The 23864-nt window shown below is 38.9% G+C and overlaps 1 protein-coding gene across 4 annotated transcripts in view; it reads right to left on the bottom strand.

Annotated features, from left to right (window-relative positions):
• The window catches only part of MIA2 (MIA SH3 domain ER export factor 2), a 137972-nt gene that overhangs the window by 93637 nt on the left and 20471 nt on the right, over positions 1 to 23864 (bottom strand). For all 4 annotated transcript variants that reach the window (XM_058293530.2, XM_058293531.2, XM_058293528.2 and 1 more), the window contains exons 5-6: positions 6646 to 6846; positions 6442 to 6542 (exon numbers count right to left, since the gene is read on the bottom strand). In XM_058293530.2, the coding sequence (XP_058149513.1) occupies positions 6442 to 6542; positions 6646 to 6846 (302 nt within the window). The remainder of the gene's footprint in view (positions 1 to 6441; positions 6543 to 6645; positions 6847 to 23864) is intronic.

Raw genomic sequence — 23864 nt, forward strand, 5'->3', positions numbered from 1 at the left:
CAGCTATTCTGTCTTCTATATCATATATTTTTTCTCCTATCATTTCAAGTCTGCTGTTATATGCATCTAATGTATGTGCGCATGTGTGTGTTTTTAGGAGGTAGTAGGATTGAACCCAGGATCTTGTACATGGGAAGCGTGTGCTCAACCACTGACCTAAATTCATTCCCCAATAAGAGTTGGTTTCTTTCATTTGTTTGTTTATTTTTTCAGGAGGTACTGGAGTTTGAACCTTGGACCTCTTACATGGGAAGCAGGTGCTCAACCACTTGAGCTATATCCACTTCCCACTTATTTTTAATTTCCTCACATGTACTTCCTTGGTCTGCCAGCAGATAGCACTCTTTGGCAGTCTCTCAGATCAATGCCTGGTGAGAGTCGCAAACTATGGTACATCCCCACCTAGTCAGAGAGGGCTGATTGGACACAGCAGACCAGATTTATGGGTCAAAAATTTGTCAGCCTTAAGCTATGTTCCTTTCCTGGGGAGGTGGATCCCTCGGGCCTCCTTTGTCAGTAGCCATCAGCCCCAAGGCCTAAGAATTCAAGAGTCTCTAGAGGGTCAGGGAGGATGCAGCATTTGTAGCTGTGACTTTTAACTCACTGTTTTGCCATTATAATTTCTTTCCTTTGTCCCTGTCTCCTCTGGGTGGTGTCCAGCCTTCCTCTGGTGTACTGAACCATAGAGGATTTTTTTCCAGCTGTTTCTGCCTCTCCTCTAGCTATTTAACTGGGATAGAAGAGAGTCCTATGTCTTTCTACTCCATCTTCCTGGAAGTGAGTAGTAATATTTTTATCATGTGCTTTCAGAGTTTGTAACAAATGTTTCATAACAATACAAGGTGTTGGTGGTAGGGTGATGTAAGGGAGCCCTGTAATAATATGATATGCATATTTGCTTTGTAAGTTCACAACTTTTAGTATACATTTATTGTTTATGTATGTTCATGTATGAATGATATACTTTACTAAATTTTTTTTAAAAGGAAGAAACATTTTATTATTGAAAAAATTTATTGTGTGAGTTTTACACAAAAATCCAGATTTCATGAGCATCTGAGAAATCAGAAGATCTGGCAAAATAAGGCTATAGATAAATAGTAGCTAACTCCTTAAGACAAGGCATATTCTTTGGTTACCTGTAGTTCTCACCTTTCCCTGTGCTTCACTCATTTCATTTGAGTTTGTAAACCCTGATTTAGACCCTCACCATTTATTTCATCCATGAAACAATAGGTGCTTGACTGGGCTCCCTGCCACTTGTCTTTGCTACAGTCTTTTTTGGACAATGTTATCAGGTAGAATTTATAAAGGAAACTTTTTCATTTTATTCCCCTCTTAAAATTCTTAAGTACTTCACCATTATCTGCAGAATAGAATTCAACTCCCTGCCATAATATGCAAAGTTATTCCTGAATTGATCCCTTTTTACATCTTCAACCTCGCCCTATGTTCAGTTAGAGTGAACATTGTTTATAGTTCTCCAAAATTACCATCTTCTCCTCCACTTCTGTTTTCTCAACCTAAATTTCTTTCTTTGTCTGGCTAACTCCTATTTTTCCTTCAAAATCAGCTTAAGTATTCTTTCCTCTAGGACACTTTTCCCAGGCTCCTCCTCCCTACCCTGTCTACCAACTACTTTCAATCAGTCCACTAGGCAGTTCCTCCTGTATATCAGTAGCACCCTGTGGCTATTATAGTCCTGTGTTATAATTATTGCTTTTCTTATCTTTTTCCTCCAACTCAAGTGAACTCCTTGAAGGGAACCACTGTTCGATTTCATCTTAAAATTTAAATGGGAAGTCAGAAACAAGACAAAGATGCCCTCTTTCACTACTGCTATTAAACATTGTACTGCAAGTTCTAGGCAGAGCTATTAGGCAAGAAAAGGAAGTAAAATGCATCCAAACTCCATAGAAAAAGTCATACTGTCTCTATTCACAGACAACATGAGGCTTTATATAGAAAAATTCTAAGAATCCATAAGAAAGCTACCAGAATGAATAAATGAATTCAGCAAAGTTGCAGGCTATAGATTAGCATACAAAATCTGTTTTGTTTCCATATACAAGCAAAGAACAATCCAAAATGGAAATAAAAAAAAAAAAGCCATCCACAATACCATCAATGCCTGAGAAGGGCTTGTGCACTGAAAACTAAATATCACTACTGAAAGAAAGAAGACCTAACTAAATGGCAAAACCGTGTTCATGGATAGGATAACATAATATTATTAAGATACCAATACTATCTAAAGCAATCTACAGATTCAATGCAATTTTTATGAAAATCCCACAACCTTTTTTTCAGAATTGGAAAAGCCAATTCTCAGATTCATAGGGAATTTCAGGGAGACCCAGACAGTCAAATCAATACTGAAAAAGAAAACAAAATTAGAGGTCTTACACTTCCTGATTTCAAAACTTACTACAAATCCATAGTAATCAAAGCAGTGTGGTACCAGCATAGGGCTAGACATATAGAACAATGGAATAGAATTGAGAGTTCAGGAATAAATCTTCCCATCTCCAGCCAACTGATTTTCAACAAACTTGCCAAGTACATTAATTGGGGAAAGAATAGTCTCTTCAATCATGGTGCTGGTGAAACTGGATATGCACATGAAAAGAATAAAGTTGAACCCATACCTTATACCATATGGAAAATTGACTCTAAATCGATCAAGGACCTAAACATAAGAGCTAAAACCATAAAATTCTTACAAGAAAACAGAGGGAGAAACTTTCATAACTTTGAATTTGCTATGATTTCTTAGATATGACACACAAAAACATAAGCAATTAAAAAATAGACAAAATGGACTTCATTAAATTAGAAATTTTTGTACATTAAAGAATACTATGAAGAAAGTAAAAAGGCAACCTATTCCCAACCTACAGAATGGGAGAAAATACCTGCTAACTGTGATAGTTTGAATCTTCTGTGAACTCCAGAAAACTATGTTCTTAAATGAATCCATTTTTCTTTTTTTTCTTCTTATTTCCTTTTAAATATTACATTTAAAAAATATGAGGTCCCCATATACCCCCCACCCCACCCATCCCACCCCTGCCATATCAACAACCTCTTCCATCATTGCAGCACATCCACTACACCTGGAGAATACATTCTGGAGCACTGCTGCCCCACATGGACAGTGGACCACATTGTAGTCCAGACTCTCCCCCATTCCACCCAGTGAGTCATGACAGGACACACATCCAGCATCCATCCCTGTAGCACCACCTAGGACAACTCCAAATCCTGAAAATGCCCCCACACCATATCTCTTCTTCCCTCTCCCGACCATCAGCAGCCACCGTGGCCACCCTCTCCATATCACTGCTACAATTTCTTCCCTTACTAATCACAATAGTTCCCCAGCAGAACACCAGTAAGTCCACTCTAATCCATACTCTATTCCTCCATCTTGTGGACCTGGGATGGCTATGTCCAGTCCCCATCTACATCAAGAGGGGATTTAGTGAATTCATTTTTCTTAACTGAACATGGAACTAGCCCACCATTTCAGTGAAAATCAGGATTGGAAATGCCATTATCCAGGAAGGATGTGTGGAAAGTCCTGCTGTCTTATGGTTGGGATCCCTGTGTACTTCATGCAAAACCAACAAGAATTTTGCAAGATCTATATGAACAGAACAGCCTGTACTAAAAAGGATAGAAAAGTGAGAAATTGAAGGAAAAATGACTTCAAAGGCAGAACCATGGAAGCTGACATATGGACTGAACACATATTTTTTTGGCAGAGAGAGGACCCATCCATGCATGCGGAAAGGGTGAGTATGCCCCAGCTCTTGAAGAGTGCTGCCACCGCAGGCTTCAGAAAGGGTGGACAGAACTCATTCCCTGGGAACTGAGGAGAGTTTTGCCACCAACCTACTCTTCTAAGGGGCTTGAGTCTATACTTTCAAGATTGGGAAGAGTCTATCACCTAGTGTTACCAGAGGGCGAGGCTTAGAGTTTAGCTGCCACTGGATGCTTAATGAGAGTGGAGAAGAGTGCATGGCCATCACTCCAATGCTTGATGATGGAGCCCTCACCCCAGTGTGTGGGGAAGGCAGGACAATTGGGCAAACCCTTTGAAAGGGTGGGGCTGCTGCTTTATCAAGCCCCAAGAAGAAGAAACCATGATTCTGTAGATGACTATAAGAATTTGAAATCTATTGGAGTATGCTGTGCAGATTTTCAGAACTGTTTGGGACCCATGTCCCCTGTTTCCTTCCAAATTCTCCCTATGGCAGTGGGAATGTTTATTCTACAACAGCCCCTCCTTTGTATACTGGAAGCAGATAACTTGTTTTCTAAGTTTCACAGGCCCACAGCCTAAGGGGAATTTTTCCCCAAGACAGACAGCCTATATGATGAGACTTTATACTTAAAACGGTTATTGAAATAATTTAAGGTTTTTGAAATATTGTAATGGATTGAATGTATTTTGCATATGGAAAGAACATGTATTTTGGGGGTCCAGCAGGTGTAATGTGGTAGTTTGAATCTTTTGTGGATTCCAGAAAATTATATTCTTAAATTAATGCATTCCTGAGGGTGTGAATTTATTGTAGGTTGGACATTACTTCAGTAACGGGCCATTTGATTAGGTTACTTCAGTAAGGCATAGGCTAGGGTCTTAATCCTCTTACCTGAGTCCTTTATAAATGGGATGAATATACAGAAAAAGGAGGCCACAGGGACAGAGAGAAAAGCCACAGGAGCAGAGAGAACTCCACAAAAGCAAAAACCTAAAATCACTGAAAACCAGGAAAGAGGAAGCCAGAGGTTGAAACAACAAGGCGGGGGTGGGGGAGAAGGGAGACACCACCATGTGCCAGTCTTTGGGGAGAAGGCATTGCCTGATGATGCATTGATGTGGACACTTTCACAGCCTCAGAACTGTAAACTTGCAACCTAATAAATCCCCTTTGTAAAAGTCAACCCATATCTGATATATTGCCTAGGCAGCCTTTTGCAAACTAAAACACTATATATCTGAAGGGTTTAATATCGAGAATATATCAAGAACTACAACTCAACAACAAAAAGACAACTCAATTTAAAAACAGTTAAAGGACTTGTAAAGACACTTCTCCAAAGATGATATACAAATATCCCATAAGCACATGAAAAGATATTCTACATCATTGGTTATCAGAGAAATGCAAATCAAATTTACAATGAAATACCATGTCTCACACTCACTAGGATGGCTTTATGAAAGAAAAAAAAAAGGAAAATAACATGCGCTAGCAAGAAAGCAGAGAAACTGGAACCCTTATCCATTGTTGGTGAAATTGTAAGTAAAACTGTACAGCTACTGTTGATATCAGTTTGATAGTTCCTCAGAAAGTTGAACATAGAATTACCATATGACCCAACAATCCCATTGCTTGGTATCTCCCCAAAAGAAATGAAAGCAGAGATTCAAGCAGACTTTTGTACACTAATGTTCATAGCACAATTTATTTACAATAACCAAAAGATGATAGCAACCCAAGCATCCATCAACAGATAACGGGACCTGGAAAACATTATACTGAGTGAAATAACCCAGACAAACAAAAAAGAGGCAAGGATTGTATGTTCCCATATTGTATGTATAGGTATTTAAATACCTATAATAAACAATTTCATAGAGACAGTAGATTACAAGTTACCAGGGGCTGGAGCATAAGGGGAAGGGAGGATAATTGCTTAATGGATGCTAAGTTTCTGTTTGAGTTGACCAAAAAGCTTGGATAATGGATGTTTGTGATAGTAGCCCAATATTGTAAATGTAATTAATACCAATGAATGGGACACTTCAAAGTAGATATAAAGGGAAATTTCAAGTTGTACATGTATTATTACAACAAGATTTTTTAAAATTTAAATGAGAAGGTAAAAGTGCTTCCTCAATTATTTATATGGTAACAATAGAGGAGAAAAGGAGATAATATTTGTAAAGTGCCTTCCATATGAAAAGTACGACAGTTAGGTTCTTTTGCATTATATATTTTACTAATAGGGTTTATAATAATTGAAAAAGTGGACATAAGTTGGGATCTTAGTAACAGCTTGGTTAAATTCTGAGGTATGATTTGCTTTTGTTAGAATTTCACCTTATAGCATTTTGTCATAACTGTCATTTAGATACTAATAATTTAGTTAGAATTCATTTTTAGTTCATATTATTTTATAGTTAACTTATTTAGTATAGTTTACCCTATTTTGCAAAAAAGAAAGAAAACAATGCTCAGCTCAACAAAGCTTAAGGAAGGATTTTTAAAAATCATTAACAATAATCATACAACAAACTATTCATGGAAAGAAAAACATTAGGTAAGGTTCATATACAGAGGATTCACTCAAACATAATTTGCAGCTTCTCCTATATTTAGTAAAATGGTTTATGTTAATTTCAAAAGATTTAAAAGGCCAACTTACCCTTTCTATCAGAATTACAATTGTTGAAAATGCAGAGCTCATGAAATAATAAACATCAATTTGAAGTAAATATTTCAGGATCTGAAACTCAGAAGCATCTTCTGTTGGATTTATAAATAAAAACATATAAACATTTAATATTATGTAACTTTTATATCTAATTTTTTTCTCAATTTCCCTATTAGGGAATGAATAACCTCTTACCTTTTTGAGGAGACAAAGCATAATCATTTGAAAACATCTGACTATTTAATAGGGTATTTTCCACAGATCTGTAGATTTCTTCTTGAATAGGCCCTTCAGTTTCTAGTGATGTTTTTGATTTTTCATCATTATTTTTAGAAGATAAGGGTTCAAAATGTACTTCAGGGATTTGCATAGATAAATCTATTTTAGAAAGCATATCTGAAATTAAATAAAGATAAATAATTTTTAAAACTTGCTTTGTTGTAGCTTTCCCTTTTGTTTCCCAGGCATGACATTCTCTGAACCTCTGTCATCATTGTGATATTTCATTCAAGGAACTCACTATAACATAAATTGTAGCTTGTATTAGGTTCCTATTGCTGGTGTAAAAAAAATTATAACCTGGTGACTTAAACAATATAAATTTATTCTCTTTCATTTCTGGAGGTCAGAAGTACTAAATTAAGGGGTTGATAGTGCCATGATCCCTCTGGAGGATCTAGGGAAGAGTCCATTTAATTGCTTTTTCTTCCTTCTAGAGGTCATCTGCATTCTTTGTTCATGGCCCCATCTTTCATCTTCAAAGCCAGAAGCACAGCAGCTTCCTATCTCTCTCTCTTTCTCTGATATCCTTCCTTCCTCCTTTAAGGAAGCTTGTGATTATATTGGGTTTAGCAAGATAATCTCCTCATCTCAAGACCGTTAATCACATTTTCAAAGTCCTTTTTGCCATGTACAAAGTAACATATTTGCAGGTATGGTGTATTGGAGCTGTGTACCCCAGAAAAAAATCATTTTCTTAAACTTAATATATTCCTGTGGGTGTGAACATACTGTAAGTAGGACTTTTTGATAAGGTTACTTCAGTTAAGTTGTGACCCACCTCAATCAGGATGGGTCTTAATCCTACTAATGGAGTCCTTTATAAACAGAAAGAAATCCATACAGGTAGAGAGAAAGCGATGGAAACAAGAAACTGAACAACAACAGAACTGGAAGAGATGAGAGAGACCAGGAAAACCTGTCATGTGCCTTGCCATGTGAAAGAGAAGCCCAACACCAAGGATCACCAGCAGCCAGCCCCGGAATTCCAGTCTTTGAAAAGAAAGCATTGCCTTGATAACACCTTGATTTGGAATTTTTCCTAGCCTCAAAATTGAGAGTTAATACATTCCTATTGTTTAAGCTAACCCTTTGCATGGGATTTGCTTGAGTAGCCATGGAAACTGAAACAGGGAATTAGGACATGGACATCTTTAGTAGGGGACATCATTCAGCCCACCACAAAACTTTTCCCTTATTACTTGGGCAAGGAAAGATTACAAAACTGTATACCTTTCTATTCTCTACATTGCCTTTTTGTCCTAAAAAACTATTTTTTAAAAAGCAAAATGAACGTAACTGTCAATAGCTAGTCTTTTGTATCATATAAACTTATGACTAAGAATAAGACAATAATTAGATCCCCGTACTTTTTATTATCCAAGAGGATGTAATATCTGAATGTCTTATAAAAAAAAAAGGACCCCCCACCTTTTAAGAAAATTGATGAGATGGATTTTTGTTACTTTATCATAAGAGAACCAGAAAGAAAGTAAAAATAGTGAAAATTCCTTAGAAGCTACACCCTACTTGGTACTGACAGTTAATTCTATTTAATAAACAGAACAAATTGCACAAAGAAAGGTAATACCAGAACTTTTAACAATTGATTTCCAAATTCTAATATCTATTCCACCAAATCATAACATATATATGTTATGATGCAGTATTAAATAGAAAAACGATTTTTACTAAAACTTTTAATAGAGTTGCTCTAAAGGTGTAAGAACTGCCTTCTACTACAGAAACTATTTGACGCTGAGGAAGATGGCAGATTAGAAAACATGGTACCCTCTTCTCTCCCAAAAAAAATTGCTAGAGGCCAAGCAGAAATGGCCTGGGAAAAAAAAGGTTTGAGGGTTTAGAACACTAGGGGAAGGACAGAAACTAACCAGAAGAAAGGGGCACAGGAAAAAAATCTCAATGGAAAGACCATGAGAGGAAGCTGCAGCTACAGTGCCAGTGTCCTTCTCCACCCTATAAGCAGACAATATTGAATTCTCTAGCCTCAGGCCATCAGCTACAGACAGAGGGACTACAGGAATCCACCTGCCTTGGAAACAGGGTAGAGAGGAATACAGCCTAAGGTTAATTCAGCTCTTGGCCAAAAAAAATTGATCTGCTGTGTCCCACTATCCCTTCCAGGTTGTGGGGGGCTGTGCCATTGTTTGCCCTGGGAGCTGGCACAGAACTAAAGAGCTCTGACCCTCTTCATCTCCCTCTCAACTGACCCAGGCTGGTCGTTGAAAACGCACAGGGGAGTGGACTTATTCCCTACCCAGGAAAAGGAAAAGGGGCTGCCAGCAAAGGTTGGAGAACAGTCTCTGAGAAGGTTTAAATTGAGAGGCTCTGAATAGCCTCCGTGCAGGATACTCTGTCACATTGTTACAGTCAGTATTACAATGACCACACTCCAACTTTGAACTGAGAGAGCTGCCAAAGAATGCCATTTAAGGGGGACTGAGGAAGTGCATGTGAGGAAATTGACAGTAGATAAATCAGAGAGGCTTTTTCCAGCCTTTACAGGCTCCCTCCCTATGGCAGTTTGAAATTATTTATGAATCCCCAAAAAGAAAGATTTTGTTTGTAAATTGATCTGTTCATCTGAGTACGATCCCCTTTTATTGTATTTGATTCAGCTGACATGTCTTGAGTAAATTACCTGTTAAGATTAGGGCTTTGACCACTTGATGGAATAGAGGAGAGTATGGGCCATGATGTGAACCAATGTATATGAGGTGCAGAGGTGCCCAAAATGTACTTACCAAATCCAATGGATGTGTCATGATGATGGGAACGAGTGTTGTTGGGGGGGGGGGGAGAGGGGGGGTGGGGGGGTGGGGTTGAATGGGACCTCACATATATATTTTTAATGTAATATTATTACAAATTCAATAAAAAATAAAAAAATTAAAAAAATAAATAAATAAAAGTGGAAAAAAAAAAAAAAAAAGATTAGGGCTTTGATTCAACCACATCAGTAGGGCATGAGTCAGGGTTGAGTCCCTGCCCCCTTGGTGGGCTAATATAAATGAACACTCACTCAAGATGACCCACAGGAAGAGGAGAGAACTTGGTCATTTCGGTCATGCCATATGACAGAAAGGAGAAGGCTCCAACAGCTTAAGCCCAGGGAGAGATGAGCCATTCACCTGATAGTTTGCAGCTGAATGGAACAGAGCAACTGGGCAACTGATAAGGCCTAGAAAGAAAGAACCCTATACCAGCCTACAGCTGAGATCAGAAGAAGCTGGGCCCATGGAGCCTTAAAAAGAAGAAGGAAGGAAAGACCAGACAGAGATTGCCCACAATCTTGCTTCAACACATGACAGCTGACTTGGGTGAGAAAGTAGCTTTCAGTTGGACTCTTTAGGGACTTGTAACTATAAGTTTTTACATCAAATAAACACTCTTTATAAAAAAGCCAACAGATTTCTCATACTTTGCATCAGTACCTCTTTGGCTGACTAATACACTCCTCAGGTCCCTTGGAAGTGGGTCTGTAACCAGTTACTGGGTCCAGGGCTTAGAATTCAACAACTAACAGTAACAATCCAAAAGACCCAGTACAGGTTGACCCAAGAATCAAAGAACAGCAGTAACACAGCCTTCTGCCATTAAATTCTTAAAAGAAAAAGAGAAATTGAGCATCAGAGTAAATGTACCATCATAGTCAGATGCCTAGACAGCAGCAAAAAATTACAAGTAATTCAAAAAAAATTACTAAGAAAATGGAAGAAATGGCCCAAGCAAAGGAATATATCAAAGTCCAAGATGAGACACAGCAGTTGAGGCAACTAATCAATGAGATTCATACAAATTTCCAAAATCCAATGAATAAGTTGAAAGACAGTATAGCTAAAGAGATAAAGGACATCAAGATACTGAAAAGATTTCTGAAAAAAGAAAATTAATAATAATAATAATAATAATAATAATAATAATAAAAGATACACTGAGTGAACATAAAAAAAGAAGTTGAAAACCTAAATAGAAAAGTAACCAGCTCATGGGAATGAAAGACATGATAGGTGAGATAAAAAACACATTAGAAGAAAGTGGATGTGGCTCAAGCAATTGGGCTCCCATCTACCATATGGGAGATCCAGGGTTCAATTCCCAGGGCCCCCTGGTAAAGGCAAGCTACCCTGCACAAAAAGCTGGCCCGAGTGGAGAACTGACCCATGCAGACTGCTGACCTGCACAGGAGTGCTGGACCATGTGGCAAGCTGGCCCAAGCAGAGAGCTGGTGCAGCAAGATGACAAAACAAAAAGAGACAAAGAAAAGAGACAATAAGAGATGCAGCAGACCAAGGAGCTGAGGTGGCACAAGAGATTGAGCACCTCTCTCCCACTCCAGAAGGTACCAGGATAGGTTCCCTGTGCCACCTAAAGAGAAGACAAGCAGAAACAGAATAACACACAGCAAACATACAGAAAGCAGACAACAATGGATGGGGGGGGAGAGAAATAAATAAATCTTTTTAAAAAAAGAATAAGTGGTAAAGAAAACAAAACAGCTGAAATTGAAGATAGAGAACAGAGAGAGGAAAGAATGGAAAATTTAAGCAGGGCCTCAGGGAGTTGAATGATAACCTGAAGCTAAAAAAACATTTGAGTCTTGGGAGTTCCAGAAGGAAAAGAGAAGGGAAAAGGGGCAGAAAGAGTATTTGAGGAAATAATGGCTAAAATTGTCCCAACTCCCATGAAAGGGAAAAATTTACATGTCCAAGAAGTGCAACATACTCCAATCCGAATAAATCTGAATACACTTACTCTAAGACACATACTATTCAGAATGACAAACATCAAAGATAAAGAGAAAATTCTGAGATCAGCAAAGGAGAAGAAAACCATCACACAGAGGACACCCAGTAAGGCTTAGTGCATATTTCTCATCTGAAAATATGGAGGCGAGAAGACAGTGGTATGATATTATAAGGATAATGAAACAGAAAAATTGCCAGCCAAGAATTCTTTATCTGGCAAATTGACCTTCGAATATGAAGGCAAGTTTAAAATATTCACAAATGAATAGAAACTAAAGAGTTCATTTTTAAAAATCCACTTTTGCAAGAATTATTAAAGTGAGCCTTATAGCCTGAAAGAAAATGACAGAAGAGAAGGATTTGGAGGAGACTGTAGAAGGCAAGAACAGAAAGGATAACTAAATGAGTAAAAAGACAGATGAAAGTAAGCCATGACATATGAAATCCAAAGATTAAAATGGTGGAAGCAAATAATGCATTTACAGTAATATCATTAAAGTTGAAAGGATTAAGCTCCCCAATCAAAAGATATAGGCTGAGAGAATGGATAAAAACAAAAAATGTGAGCCATCCATAGGCTGTCTTAAAGAGACTCACCTTAGACCCAGGGATACAAACCAGCTAAAAATGAAAGGCTGGGAAGAGATTCTCCATGCAAAAAAAGCAGGGATAGCTAAACTAATATTGGACAAAACAGTCTTTAAATGCAATAAAAATTAAGAGATGCAGAAGGCCATTATATAATAATAAAAGGGAAAATCCACCAGGAAGAAAGAACAGTTGTAATACTGATGCACCTCAGCAAGGTGCCCCAAAACACATAAGGCAAACTCTGGCAAAACTGAATGAATAAATAGACATCTCTAAAATAATAGTTGGAGATTTCAACACACCTGTCACATCATTAGATAGTACAACTATTTTTTTTTTTCAAAGATTTATTTATTTAATTTCCCCCCCTCCCCTGGTTGTCTGTTCTTGGTGTCTATTTGCTGCGTCTTGTTTCTTTGTCCGCTTCTGTTGTCGTCAGTGGCACGGGAAGTGTGGGCGGCGCCATTCCTGGGCAGGCTGCACTTTCTTTTCACGCTGGGCGGCTCTCCTTATGGGTGCACTCCTTGCGCGTGGGGCTCCCCCACGCGGGGGACACCCCTGCGTGGTGCGGCACTCCTTGCGCGCATCAGCACCACGTATGGCCAGCTCCACACGGGTCAAGGAGGCCCGGGGTTTGAACCGCGGACCTCCCATATGGTAGACGGACGCCCTAACCACTGGGCCAAAGTCCGTTTCCCAGTACAACTATTAATAGACAGAAGATCAACATAGCTTAGGTTTCTTTTTTTTTTTTTTTAAGATTTATTTATTTATTTAATTCCCCCCCTCCCCCGGTTGTCTGTTCTCTGTGTCTATTTGCTGCGTCTTGTTTCTTTGTCCGCTTCTGTTGTCGTCAGCGGCACAGGAAGTGTGGGCGGCGCCATTCCTGGGCGGGTTGCACTTTCTTTCGTGCTGGGCGGCTCTCCTTACGGGCGCAATCCTTGTGTGTGTGGCTCCCCTACGCGGGGGACACCCCTATGCGAGGGACACCCCTGCGTGGCAGGGCACTCCTTGCGCGCATCAGCACTGCGCATGGGCCAGCTCCACATGGGTCAAGGAGGCCCGGGGTTTGAACCGCGGACCTCCCATGTGGTAGACGGATGCCCTAACCACTGGGCCAAGTCCGTTTCCCATAGCTTAGGTTTCTAAGAGAGTCATTCAATAATAGCTATATTGGGAATACGTAAAGAAGATAAAATATGACTGTAAATGAATAAAAATCTTAACCCACCAGAATAGGAAATCAATAGACACTGTTTAAAATAGGTGAATCAAAGCACAACAGTATAGTGATTTTATTTAGAAAAGTAGAGATAAATACTAATAAATTGTTTTTTTTAAAGGAAATTATTATCTCTTGGAAAGAGGTGGGAATAGACATGGAGAGATGTATTAGTCAGCCAAAGTGGTGCTGATGCAAAATACCAGAAATTGGTTGGTTTTTATAAAGGGTATTTATTTGGGGTAGGAGCTTACAGATACCAGGCCATAAAACATAAGTTACTTCCCTCACCAAAGTCCATTTTCATGTGTTGGAGCAAGATGGCTACCAATGTCTGTGAGGGTTCAGGCTTCCTGGGTTCCTCTGGGCTCAGCCTCTCCACTTTCCCCACAAGGTTAGCTTTAGACCACCAGGTGAATGGCTCTGTCTCTCTCCCTGGGGTTTCTGCAATGTCTAAGGAGCCATCTGTATTCCTCTGTGTTCTTCTCCTGGCTCAGGTTCTCTCTTTCTGGGGCTTACTTCTCTTTCCTCTGCATGCTGACTTCCTGGGGCTCCAGTTTAAGGCATCAGCATCAAATACCAACATCAAAACTCCAACATCAGAAACCCTCAACTCTGTCCTTTGCCATGCCTTTTATCTGTGAGTTCCCACCCACCAAGGGGACTCAAATGACCCAATGACGTGGCCCAATCAAAGCCCCAATCATAACTTAATCACTCCCAGGTACAGATCAGATTACAAACATAATCCAATATCTATTTTTGGAATTCATAACAATATCAAACTGCTACAAGAGAGAAGAAAAAATTGCTTAGACTTTAAGTCATAAAAGTTAGAAGACACAAAGAAGGATATAAGGTATTGATAAAATATTATTTCTAGCAAGAAGATATAACAATTATAAACTTATACACACCAAACAACAGGGACCCAAACTATATGAAGCAAAAATTGACAGAAATGAGAAGAGAAATAGACAATTCAATAGTAGTTGGAGCCTTCATTACAGCACTTTCAGTAATGAATAAAGCATCTAGTGAGAAGATCATTAAGGAAATAGAGAACTTATACAGCAGTATAAACCAAATAGACTTATCAGAAATATATAGAACACTCCACCTAACATCATCAGTATACACCTTCTTCTCAAGTGCCTATGGAATATTCTCCAGGATAGACTATATGTTAGACCACAAATTAATTCTTAATAAATTTTAAAATATTCAAATCATATAAAATATCATCTCTGATGAAAATGTAGTGAAACTAGAAATCATTAATAGAAAGAATATTAGAAATTTAGAAATATGTGGAAATTTTAAAAACATACTCTAAGCAATCTAATGGGACAATAAGTCTAAAAGAAGCTATAAAATACTTTACAAATGAACGAAAATGCAAGCACAACATACCAAATCACACGGGATGCAGTGAAAGCAGTGCTCAAAGGGAAGCTTAGAGTTGTAAATGCCTTCATTAAAAAAGAAGAGAGATCACAAAACAATAAGCTAACCTTATTTCGTACCTGAAGGACTAGGAAAAGATCAAACTAAATACAAAGTAATAAACATGAAAGACATAAAAAAGATTGGAGTGGTGATAAATGCAATAGGGTAGAAAAACAATAGAAAATATCAATGAAACAAAAAGCTGATTCTTTGAAAAGATCAACAAAACTGACAAACTTTTAGCTAGACTGGCAAAGAAAAAGACAGAGAAGGCACAAATAATTAACATCAGAGGGAAGTGGTTGTGGCTCAACTGATAGAGCATCTGCCTACCATATGGAAGGCCCAGGGTTTGATACGCAGTGCCTCCTGCCCCGTGTGGTGAACTGGTCCGTGTGCAGTGCTGCCACACAAAAGGAGTGCCATGCCACACAGGGGTGTCTCCCGTGTAGGGGAGCCCCACCCTCAAGGATTGTGCCCCGTAAGGAGAGCTGCCCTGCACGAAAGAAGTGCAGTCCACCCAGGAGTGGTGCCACATACACGGAAAGTTGACACAGCAAGATGACGCAACCAAAAGAGCGACACAGTTTCCTGGTGCCACCTGACAAGAATGCAAGCGGACACAGAAGAACACACAGTGAATGGACACAGAAAGCGGAAATGGGGGGAAGAGGAGAGAAATAAATCTTTAAAAAATCATCCACCACACCAGGGAGCCAAGAGTGCCTAAAACTGCAGGCAGGAGAATTGCATCCATCATCCATGTGGAATCTAAGCACCCTCTCAATATAGAGATGTAGTGGACATAACCATTCCAGGGTCCACAGGATAGAGAAATAGATTATGGATTAGAATGGACTTCCTGATATTCTATTCTGGAACTATTGTAATTAGTAATTGAAAGAAAATGTAGCACTGATGTAGAGAAAGTGGCCACAGTAGCTGCTGAGGGTAGGGAGATGGAAGAAGAAATATGATATGGGAACATTTTCAGGACTTGGAGTTGTCCTGGGTGGTACTGCAGAGACAGTTGCTGGACACTGTATGTCCTGCCATGGCCCAGTGGGTGGACTGGGGGGAAGTGTAAACTATAATGTAAACCATTATCCAATGTAGTGCAACAGTGCTCAAAAATGTATTCACCAAATGCAATGAATGTCCCATGATTGATGGTATGGGAGGAGTGGGGTGAGGGGGTGGGGGGTATATGGGAACCTCATATTTTTTTAATGTAACATTAAAAAAATAAATAAAGACATAAAAAAGAAAGAGGTTGTTAAGGTGAGAGGAGTGGGGTGAGGAGAGTGGGATGGGGACCTCATATTTTTTTAATGTAGCATTTTTTAAAAATGAAGGAAAAAAAAGAAGTGAAAGTGGGGACAAGTGTACAAGACTACAGAAATTAAATGGGTTATAAGAGAATAGTATGAACAACTGTACACCAACAGATTAGATAACTTAGATGAAATGGAAAAAATTCCTTGAAACATATAAATCACCAAAAACTGGCTCAGAAAGAAGTAGAAAATCTATAACAAGTAAAAATATTGGATCAGTAATGAAAAGTTTCCCAACAAGAAAAATCCAGGCACAAATGGCTTCACTGTGAATTCCACTCAACATTTAAAGAAGCATTAACACCAAACTTTCTCAAACTCTTCCACAAAAAAAAAAGGAGGGAACACTTTTAACTCATTCTATGAGGCCAATATTATTACTCTGATAGCAAAGCCAGATAAAGACAGAATAAAAAAAAAAGAAAATTACAGACGAATTGGTTTTATGAATAAAGATGCAAAAATCCTCAACAAAATAATGGCTAACTGAATCCAACAGTATATTGAAAGGATTATACACCATGACCAAGTGGGATTTATTCTAGTAATGCAAGGGTGATTCAAAATATGAAAATCAATCAGTGTTATGCATCCCATTAACAGAATGGAGAAAAACACAATTAACTTAATTCATGATGAAAAGGCATTTGACAAAATCCAACATCCCTTCGTGATAAAAACACTTAATAAACTAGGAACACAAGAGAACTTTCAAAATATGATAAAGGGCATTTTATTTAAAACACAACAACAACAAAACCTACTGCTATCATCATACTCAATGGTGAAAGACTGAAAGCTTTTAACCTGGTGCTGGACTCTAGAACACCAACTAAAAGTGAATAGTGGATCATCATAGTGACATAAAACATCCCCTGGAAAAATCTCCCCTCAGGAACAGCTAATAAAGGGGCAAATTCCATTGCTTGGAACTCTGGAGGACAACAGAGATTAGAGAAGAACTCAACAAATACTGAATTGAAAAAAAAGAAAAAAGAAAACCAAGAATGGTAGGAAATCCATAACCAAACCTGCCAGCTGGATCCCTTCCCCTCACTTGTTCCCACACAGCTTAAGAGTCACACAGAGGAAGCATAGCCTGCAACCTACTGCCATGGATTTATATCATAAAGCTCCTCACATCAAAGAGTGAGGATCACATGAATATCCAGGTACAGGTACCCCTGTCCACAGAAATCCAGGATGGAACATATGTGGCTGATTAGCACATGCATTAAAATGGCCCTCAGGAAATAAGAGAGACTGTAGCAGAACTGCTGGCAAGAGGGGCACAAACATTTAGCCCAACCTCTAATTGACGGATGTCCTAAATGAAAAAACAGATCTTTTTGGATTGACAAAATCAGGCTCCCCAAAGTGGGAAATTCTAATGGGGAAGTAACCTGAGGCAGAAAAGCCTAATAGGGAAAAAAAGGATAGGACTCCTGTAAGGTGGGATGGGTCCCAGAACGGGAAGTATAATTTAAAAAGGGGAGGGAGGGGGTACTGAGAGAGTGAGACAAGTTAAACAAATTATAGGAACTAGGGAGAAAATTCTGCACAAAAATAAACAGAACAGATCATGATTCCAGGACAAGGAACAGAGAAAAGGAAGCTTTCTCTTGGAGGTGAAACAATTACACATAAAAGGGCAATCTTAAAGATTGTACCACATATTGAGGGGAAGAATCAGGTGCAGAAGATATGCGAAAATCTGAACAGTTAAATATGGGTTACTATAAAGGTCAAGTGTATGTTGGACCAAGCATAAAAGAAGAGCCTGAGCACATAGCCAATCTACAATAAAACTCTAGGCAAGACAGAGAAACTGACCTTCAGAGTTACCACATCAAAATAATCAGACGCCTATACATCAGCAAAAAATTACAAGTCACACTAAGAAAAAGGAAGATATTGTTCAATCAAGGTAACAAATTACAACTTTGGAGGAGACAAAGAATTTGGAACAAGTAATCAAAGAAGTTCAAGAAAATCTAAATAAATTGAAGGACATGAAGGAAAAAATGGGTATAAATGAATTAATTGTGAATATAAAGTTAAACAATATTAAGAAGACAATATGTAAATGTAAGAAAGAATGCAAAAGTTTAAAAATAAATATGAGAGAAATTGTGGGCATGAAGGTCACAATGATGAGATTAAAATTCTACTAGAGGCATACAATAATGAATTGAACAGGCAGAAGAAAGATTCAATGAACTCAAAGACAGCACAATCAAAGTCATTCACTCTGGAGAAAAGATGAGAAAAACAGAGCAGTGTCTGAGGGACTTGAGACACAACTTGAAACATAGCAACATATGCATGATAGGAATCCCAAAAGTAGAGAAGGGAAAGGGGGCAGAAAGAATATTTGAGGAAATAATGGCTAAAAAAAAATTTTACCAACTCTTATAAAAGACATTAATATACGTATCCAAGAAGTGCAATGTACTCCAAACAGAATAAACCCTAATAGACATACCATGAGACACATACTTATCAGAATATCAAATGCCGAAGATAAAGAGAGAATTCTGAAAGCAGCAAGGAAAAAGAGTGATTTGTCACAAACAAGGAATCCTCAGTAGGAATAAGTGCCAATTTCTCATCAGAAACCATGGAAGGTACCATTTACAATAGTAAATTAAAAAATAAAACACCTAGGAATAAATTAAACTAGAGAAGAAGAGACTTATACACAGAAAACTACACAACACTGTTCAAGGAAATCAAAGAAGACCTAAATAAATGGAAGAATATTCCCTGTTCATGGATAGGAAGACTAAACATTATTAAGATGTCTATCCTACCAAAACTGATCTAGAGATTCAATGCAATCCCAATAAAAATCAACACAGCATTTTTAATGAACTAGAAAAACTAACTATGAAATTTATTTGGAAAGGAAAGAGGCCCTGAATAGCCAAAGACATATTGGAGGAATCACACTACCTGACTTCAAAACATACTACAAAGCTATAGTAGTGAAAACAGCATGGTATAGGCACAAGGACAGACACACTGACCAATTGAACCAAATTGAGAGTTCTGACATAAATCCTCCTATAAACAGTCATATGATATTCAACAAGGCCACCAAGCCCACTCAACTGGGAGAATGGCCTCTTCAGCAAATGGTGCCTGGAAAACTGGATATCCATATGCAAAAGAATGAAAGAGGTTTAACATCTCACACCTTATACAAAAATCAAGTCAAGATGGATTAAAGACCTAAATATAAGAACCAAGACCATAAAGGCCCTGGAAAATAATGTAGGGAAAAATCTACAGGACCTTATAATAGGAAAGGCTTCATGAACTTCACACCCAAAGCATGAGCAGCAAAAGATCAAATACATAAATGGGACCTCCTCAAAATTAAAGCCTTTTGCAACTCAAAGGAGTCTGTCAAGAAAGTGAAAAGAGAGTCTACCCAATGGGAGAAAATATTTGGTAACCATATATCTGAAAGGAGACTAATATCCTGCATATATAAAGAACTCCTATATCTCAAAAATAAAAAGACGAACAACCCATTTAAAAAATGGGCAAGAGATTTGAACAGATGCTTCTTCAAAGAAGAAATACAAATGGCTAAAAAGCACATGAAAGATGCTCAAAATCACTAGCTATTAGGGAAATGCAAATCAAAACTACAGTGAGATACCATCTTACTTCCATAAGACTGGCGGCTATCAAAAAAACAGAAGACTACAAGTGTTGGAGAGGATGTGGAGAAATGGGAATACTTGTCCACTACTGGTGGGAATGCAGAAGGATCCAGCCATTCTGGAGGACAGTTTGGCAGTTTCTCAAAAAACTAGCTATAGTTTTGCCATAGGACCCAGCAATTACAATGCTGGGTATATACCCAGAAGATCTGAAAACAAGGACATACAGGGATATATGCACACCAATGCTCATAGCAGCATTATTCACTACTGCCAAAAGTTGGAATCAACCCAAATACCCATCAAAAGATGAATGGATAAATAAAATATGGTATATACATTCAATGGAATACTGCTCAGCTAGAAGAAGGAATACAGTACAAACACATGGGATAACATGGATGAACCCTGAGGGCCTTATGTTGAGTGAAGCAAGCCAGGCATTGAAGGGCAAATACTACATGACCTTTCTGATATGAAATAAACAAATCTAGCTGTCTCAGAGAGCTAGAGACTGCATGATAGGCTTAAAGGAAGTTGGGAGGAGAGGAAGTTGTGAGCTGATGCCTGCATGGATGAAATTTATGATAAGCTGGAAATAAGTATTTGTACAGGGAAGGGATAAGATGGGTGGGGCTTTATGGGCTTGCAGGGGGTTAGGGTTGGGAGGATGGGTCAGATGGCCCAAGGAATTGGGAGGAGGGCTGGGGTGAACAGTTGAACATGGGAGATTGTCAGGTATGTGTTTGAAACTATAATGTTGAGAAAACTCTTTAGAAAATAATAAGGAAGGATTACCTGTTTAAGGTCATTAAGGGGGGGGGCATCTGGCACAGGGGCAGGCTTCTATGGAGTGTATGAGTGCTCATTTTGTCATAGTGTGTTATATCATTGGGTAGAAACTCATACAATGAGTGTGAAGATGCACCCACATCCTGGGGAGGCCTGATGTTCTCGAACAGAGGGAATTGTATCTATCAAGAGAATTGGTAGCTCCCAGTGGGTTAGGGCAGTCTAGTATGTCAGGCTCTCAACATTGTTGCAAGTATCTCTGAATCTGGTCCTTCAGGTAGTAAAGAATGATTGTCACTGTGGGCCCTGAGGGGAGGAGGAGAGAAGAATAGAATAGATGAAAGCAGGGTAACTGGGGGGCAATGGAGGTGTTCCACAAGATCATGCAATGATGGATGTAGGACATGTTAAATTACACCAAAAATGTATAAAAGTCCATAGGCTAAAATGTAAACCATAATGTAAAACTTAAGGTTACATTATACATTACTTAAGGTTAGTTACATTTTAGGTAACTAAAAATTTAGAAAATTGTACAATCTAAAATAAAAACCATAATGTAAACCAAAACAGAACCATGTTTGATAGCTGTGTTTCAATATCTGTACATCAGCTACAGCAAATATAACATGAACATATAAAGAGATCATTGCTGGGGAAGGGGGAAAAGGTTTGATGTTGAATATATGGGAGTCCCCTATATTGTATAGGTGAATTACTGTGATCAAAAACTTTTTTGGAAACAAAATTAAAAATTAGAGAAAAAAAAAGGAAAGGATATAGACACTGAGGAAGAAATGAAAGAAATTGCCTTGCCACTGTGCATACAGGGCAACACCTATTACAGTGATGAAAAGCAAAACAACAAAAAAAAAGCTTTATAATATTTTTCATTTTTAATATCCCAATTTATTTTTACTCTATTTTAGTTTTTTTAAATTAGTATGTATTCTATTTCTAATCTTTAAACCCATCAATATATTTCATTTTCCTATTAATTGAATTTGGCAATACATTAGGCTTCATTTTTGAAGCAATTTTGGACCACAGAGAGGTTCAATTATGGCAGGGGAGGAACACTGGTGTGGGGTGTTATTCAAGGGGGGCACATGGTTGGGAGGGAGTTCTCCAGGGCATGTATATAGGGTACATAAAAATGTTCAGATATATGTTGGGTATTTTCATAGTATTTACAGTTACAAACAACAACTGAGGAAGTGCTGAGTTCCTACCCAGGGGAGCTCTGTCACATTCCTCAATGGAACAGCAACAATCCCCCAAGTGCAACAGCAAAGACCAATAATGAAGAATGGTCCAATGATGAGCTCTTGACACTGATGACTATGCTTATGAGCCTGGGTGCCTGAAATATGAACTAGACCTAGAGCTGAAGGGTGCCCAAGAGTTACCTCCTGAGAGCCTCCATGTTGCTCAAATGTGGCCACTCTCTAAGCCAAACTCAGCATGTAAATACATTACCTTCCCCCCAGCATGGGACATGACTCCTGGGGATGAGCCTCCCTGGCACCAAGGAAGTACTACCAATCACTAACTGGTGATACAACTAGAAAGAGACCTTGAATAAAAAGGACAACTCAGACCAGCAGAATATCTCAGCCTACATGTAGGATCATGTGTTAAAAACTGCTTTTTGACCTTGAATGAAAGGGGGAAATGGCAAAGATAAATGAGTTTATGTGGCTAAGAGTCTTCAAAAAAGAGTTGGGAGGTCATCAGAAGGGTCCCACTTACACATACCTCAGCAGGACCCCAGAAACAGCCAAAGTAAGTACAACCCCAGGTACTGGTTCTCCTGAGGGTTATGGAGACCCACAGGTTCTATGGTCATGGCACATGGCTCTGGAGTTCAGTGCCTTGTCAGTGGGCCCTACTTTGGAATTTGTGCTCCTGAGTTGTGATGGAGTTGGACTCAGATGTGACCTTTCTACACATGCCTCTTCTGTCACTTTTACTGAACCTGTGTTTGGCACTAGGGTTGGTGTATACTCAGGGGACTTGAATCTCTGAACTGTCCATGTGCCAGCTGGTCCTTGAGCCTCAGCAGAGTTGCAACTCCTACTCTCTGGTTCATTGGACTTACCCAGGTAAGCTAACAGGGAGGTGAAGATGGTCAACCACCACAACAGTGAGGCAAGAGTGACTACAACTGCAAGCAGTAGAATTCCATCCATCATCCATATGGAATCTAAGCCCCCTCTCAAAATAGAGGTCGAATGGACATCACCATCCCAGTGTCCACAGGATGGAGGAATAAAATATGGATTAGAGTGGACTTACTGATATTCTACTATAGAACTATTGTGACTAATAATAGAAGAAATTGTAGCATTGATGTGGAGAAAGTGGCCATAGTAGTTGCTGAGGGCAGGTTGAGGGAAGAAGAAATGTGATGTGGGGGCATTTTTGGGACTTGGAGTTGTCCTAAATGATACTGCAGGGACAGATGCCTGCCATAACCCATTGAATGCACAGGGGGAGAGTATAAACTACAATGTAAACTATTATCCATGTGGTGCAGCAGTGCTCCAAACTGTATTCACCAAATGCAATGAATGTGCCACAAGGATGAAAGAGGTTGTGGATGTGGGAGGAGTGGTGGGGGGTGAGGGCATGTGGGAACCTCTTATATTTTTTAATGTAACATTTTTTTGTGATCTATATATCTTCAAAAAAAAAGACAATTAAAAAAATGATAGGGATGGGTGGTGGCAAGTGGGGAGATATAGCGGAACAGGGAGCTGAGGTGGTGCAAGAGAATGATCACCTCTCTCCCTCTCTGGAAGGTCACAGGATCAGTTCCCAGAGTTGCCTAATGAGAATACAAGCAGACACAGAAGAACACACAGTGAATGGACACAGAGAGCAGACAATGGAGTGGGGAGGAGAAATAAATAAATCTTTAAAAAGGGAGGGGTGGGGAATGCAGTAAAAGCAGGGCTCAGAGGAAAATTTGTAACCCTAAATTCTTACAATAAAAAATAAGAAAGGGAAAGCAGATGTGGCTCAAGCAATTGAGCTCCCACCTACCACATGGGAGGTTCCAGTTTGGTTTCTAGTGTCTCCTGGAGAAGACAAGCATGAGCAAGTTGGTATGACAGGGAGGCATGGTAAGCTGACACAACAGGATGATGCAAGAAAGAAACACAAAGAGGAAAAACAATGAGAGAAGCAACAAGCCAGGAGCTGAAGTGACTCATATGATTGAGTGCCTCTCTCCCACATGGGAAGTCCCAGGTTTAGTTCCCAGTGCCTCCTAAAAAGAAGACTAGCAGACACATAG

The sequence above is a fragment of the Dasypus novemcinctus genome, chromosome 3 (assembly GCF_030445035.2).
Source record: "Dasypus novemcinctus isolate mDasNov1 chromosome 3, mDasNov1.1.hap2, whole genome shotgun sequence".
Lineage (NCBI taxonomy): Eukaryota > Metazoa > Chordata > Mammalia > Cingulata > Dasypodidae > Dasypus > Dasypus novemcinctus.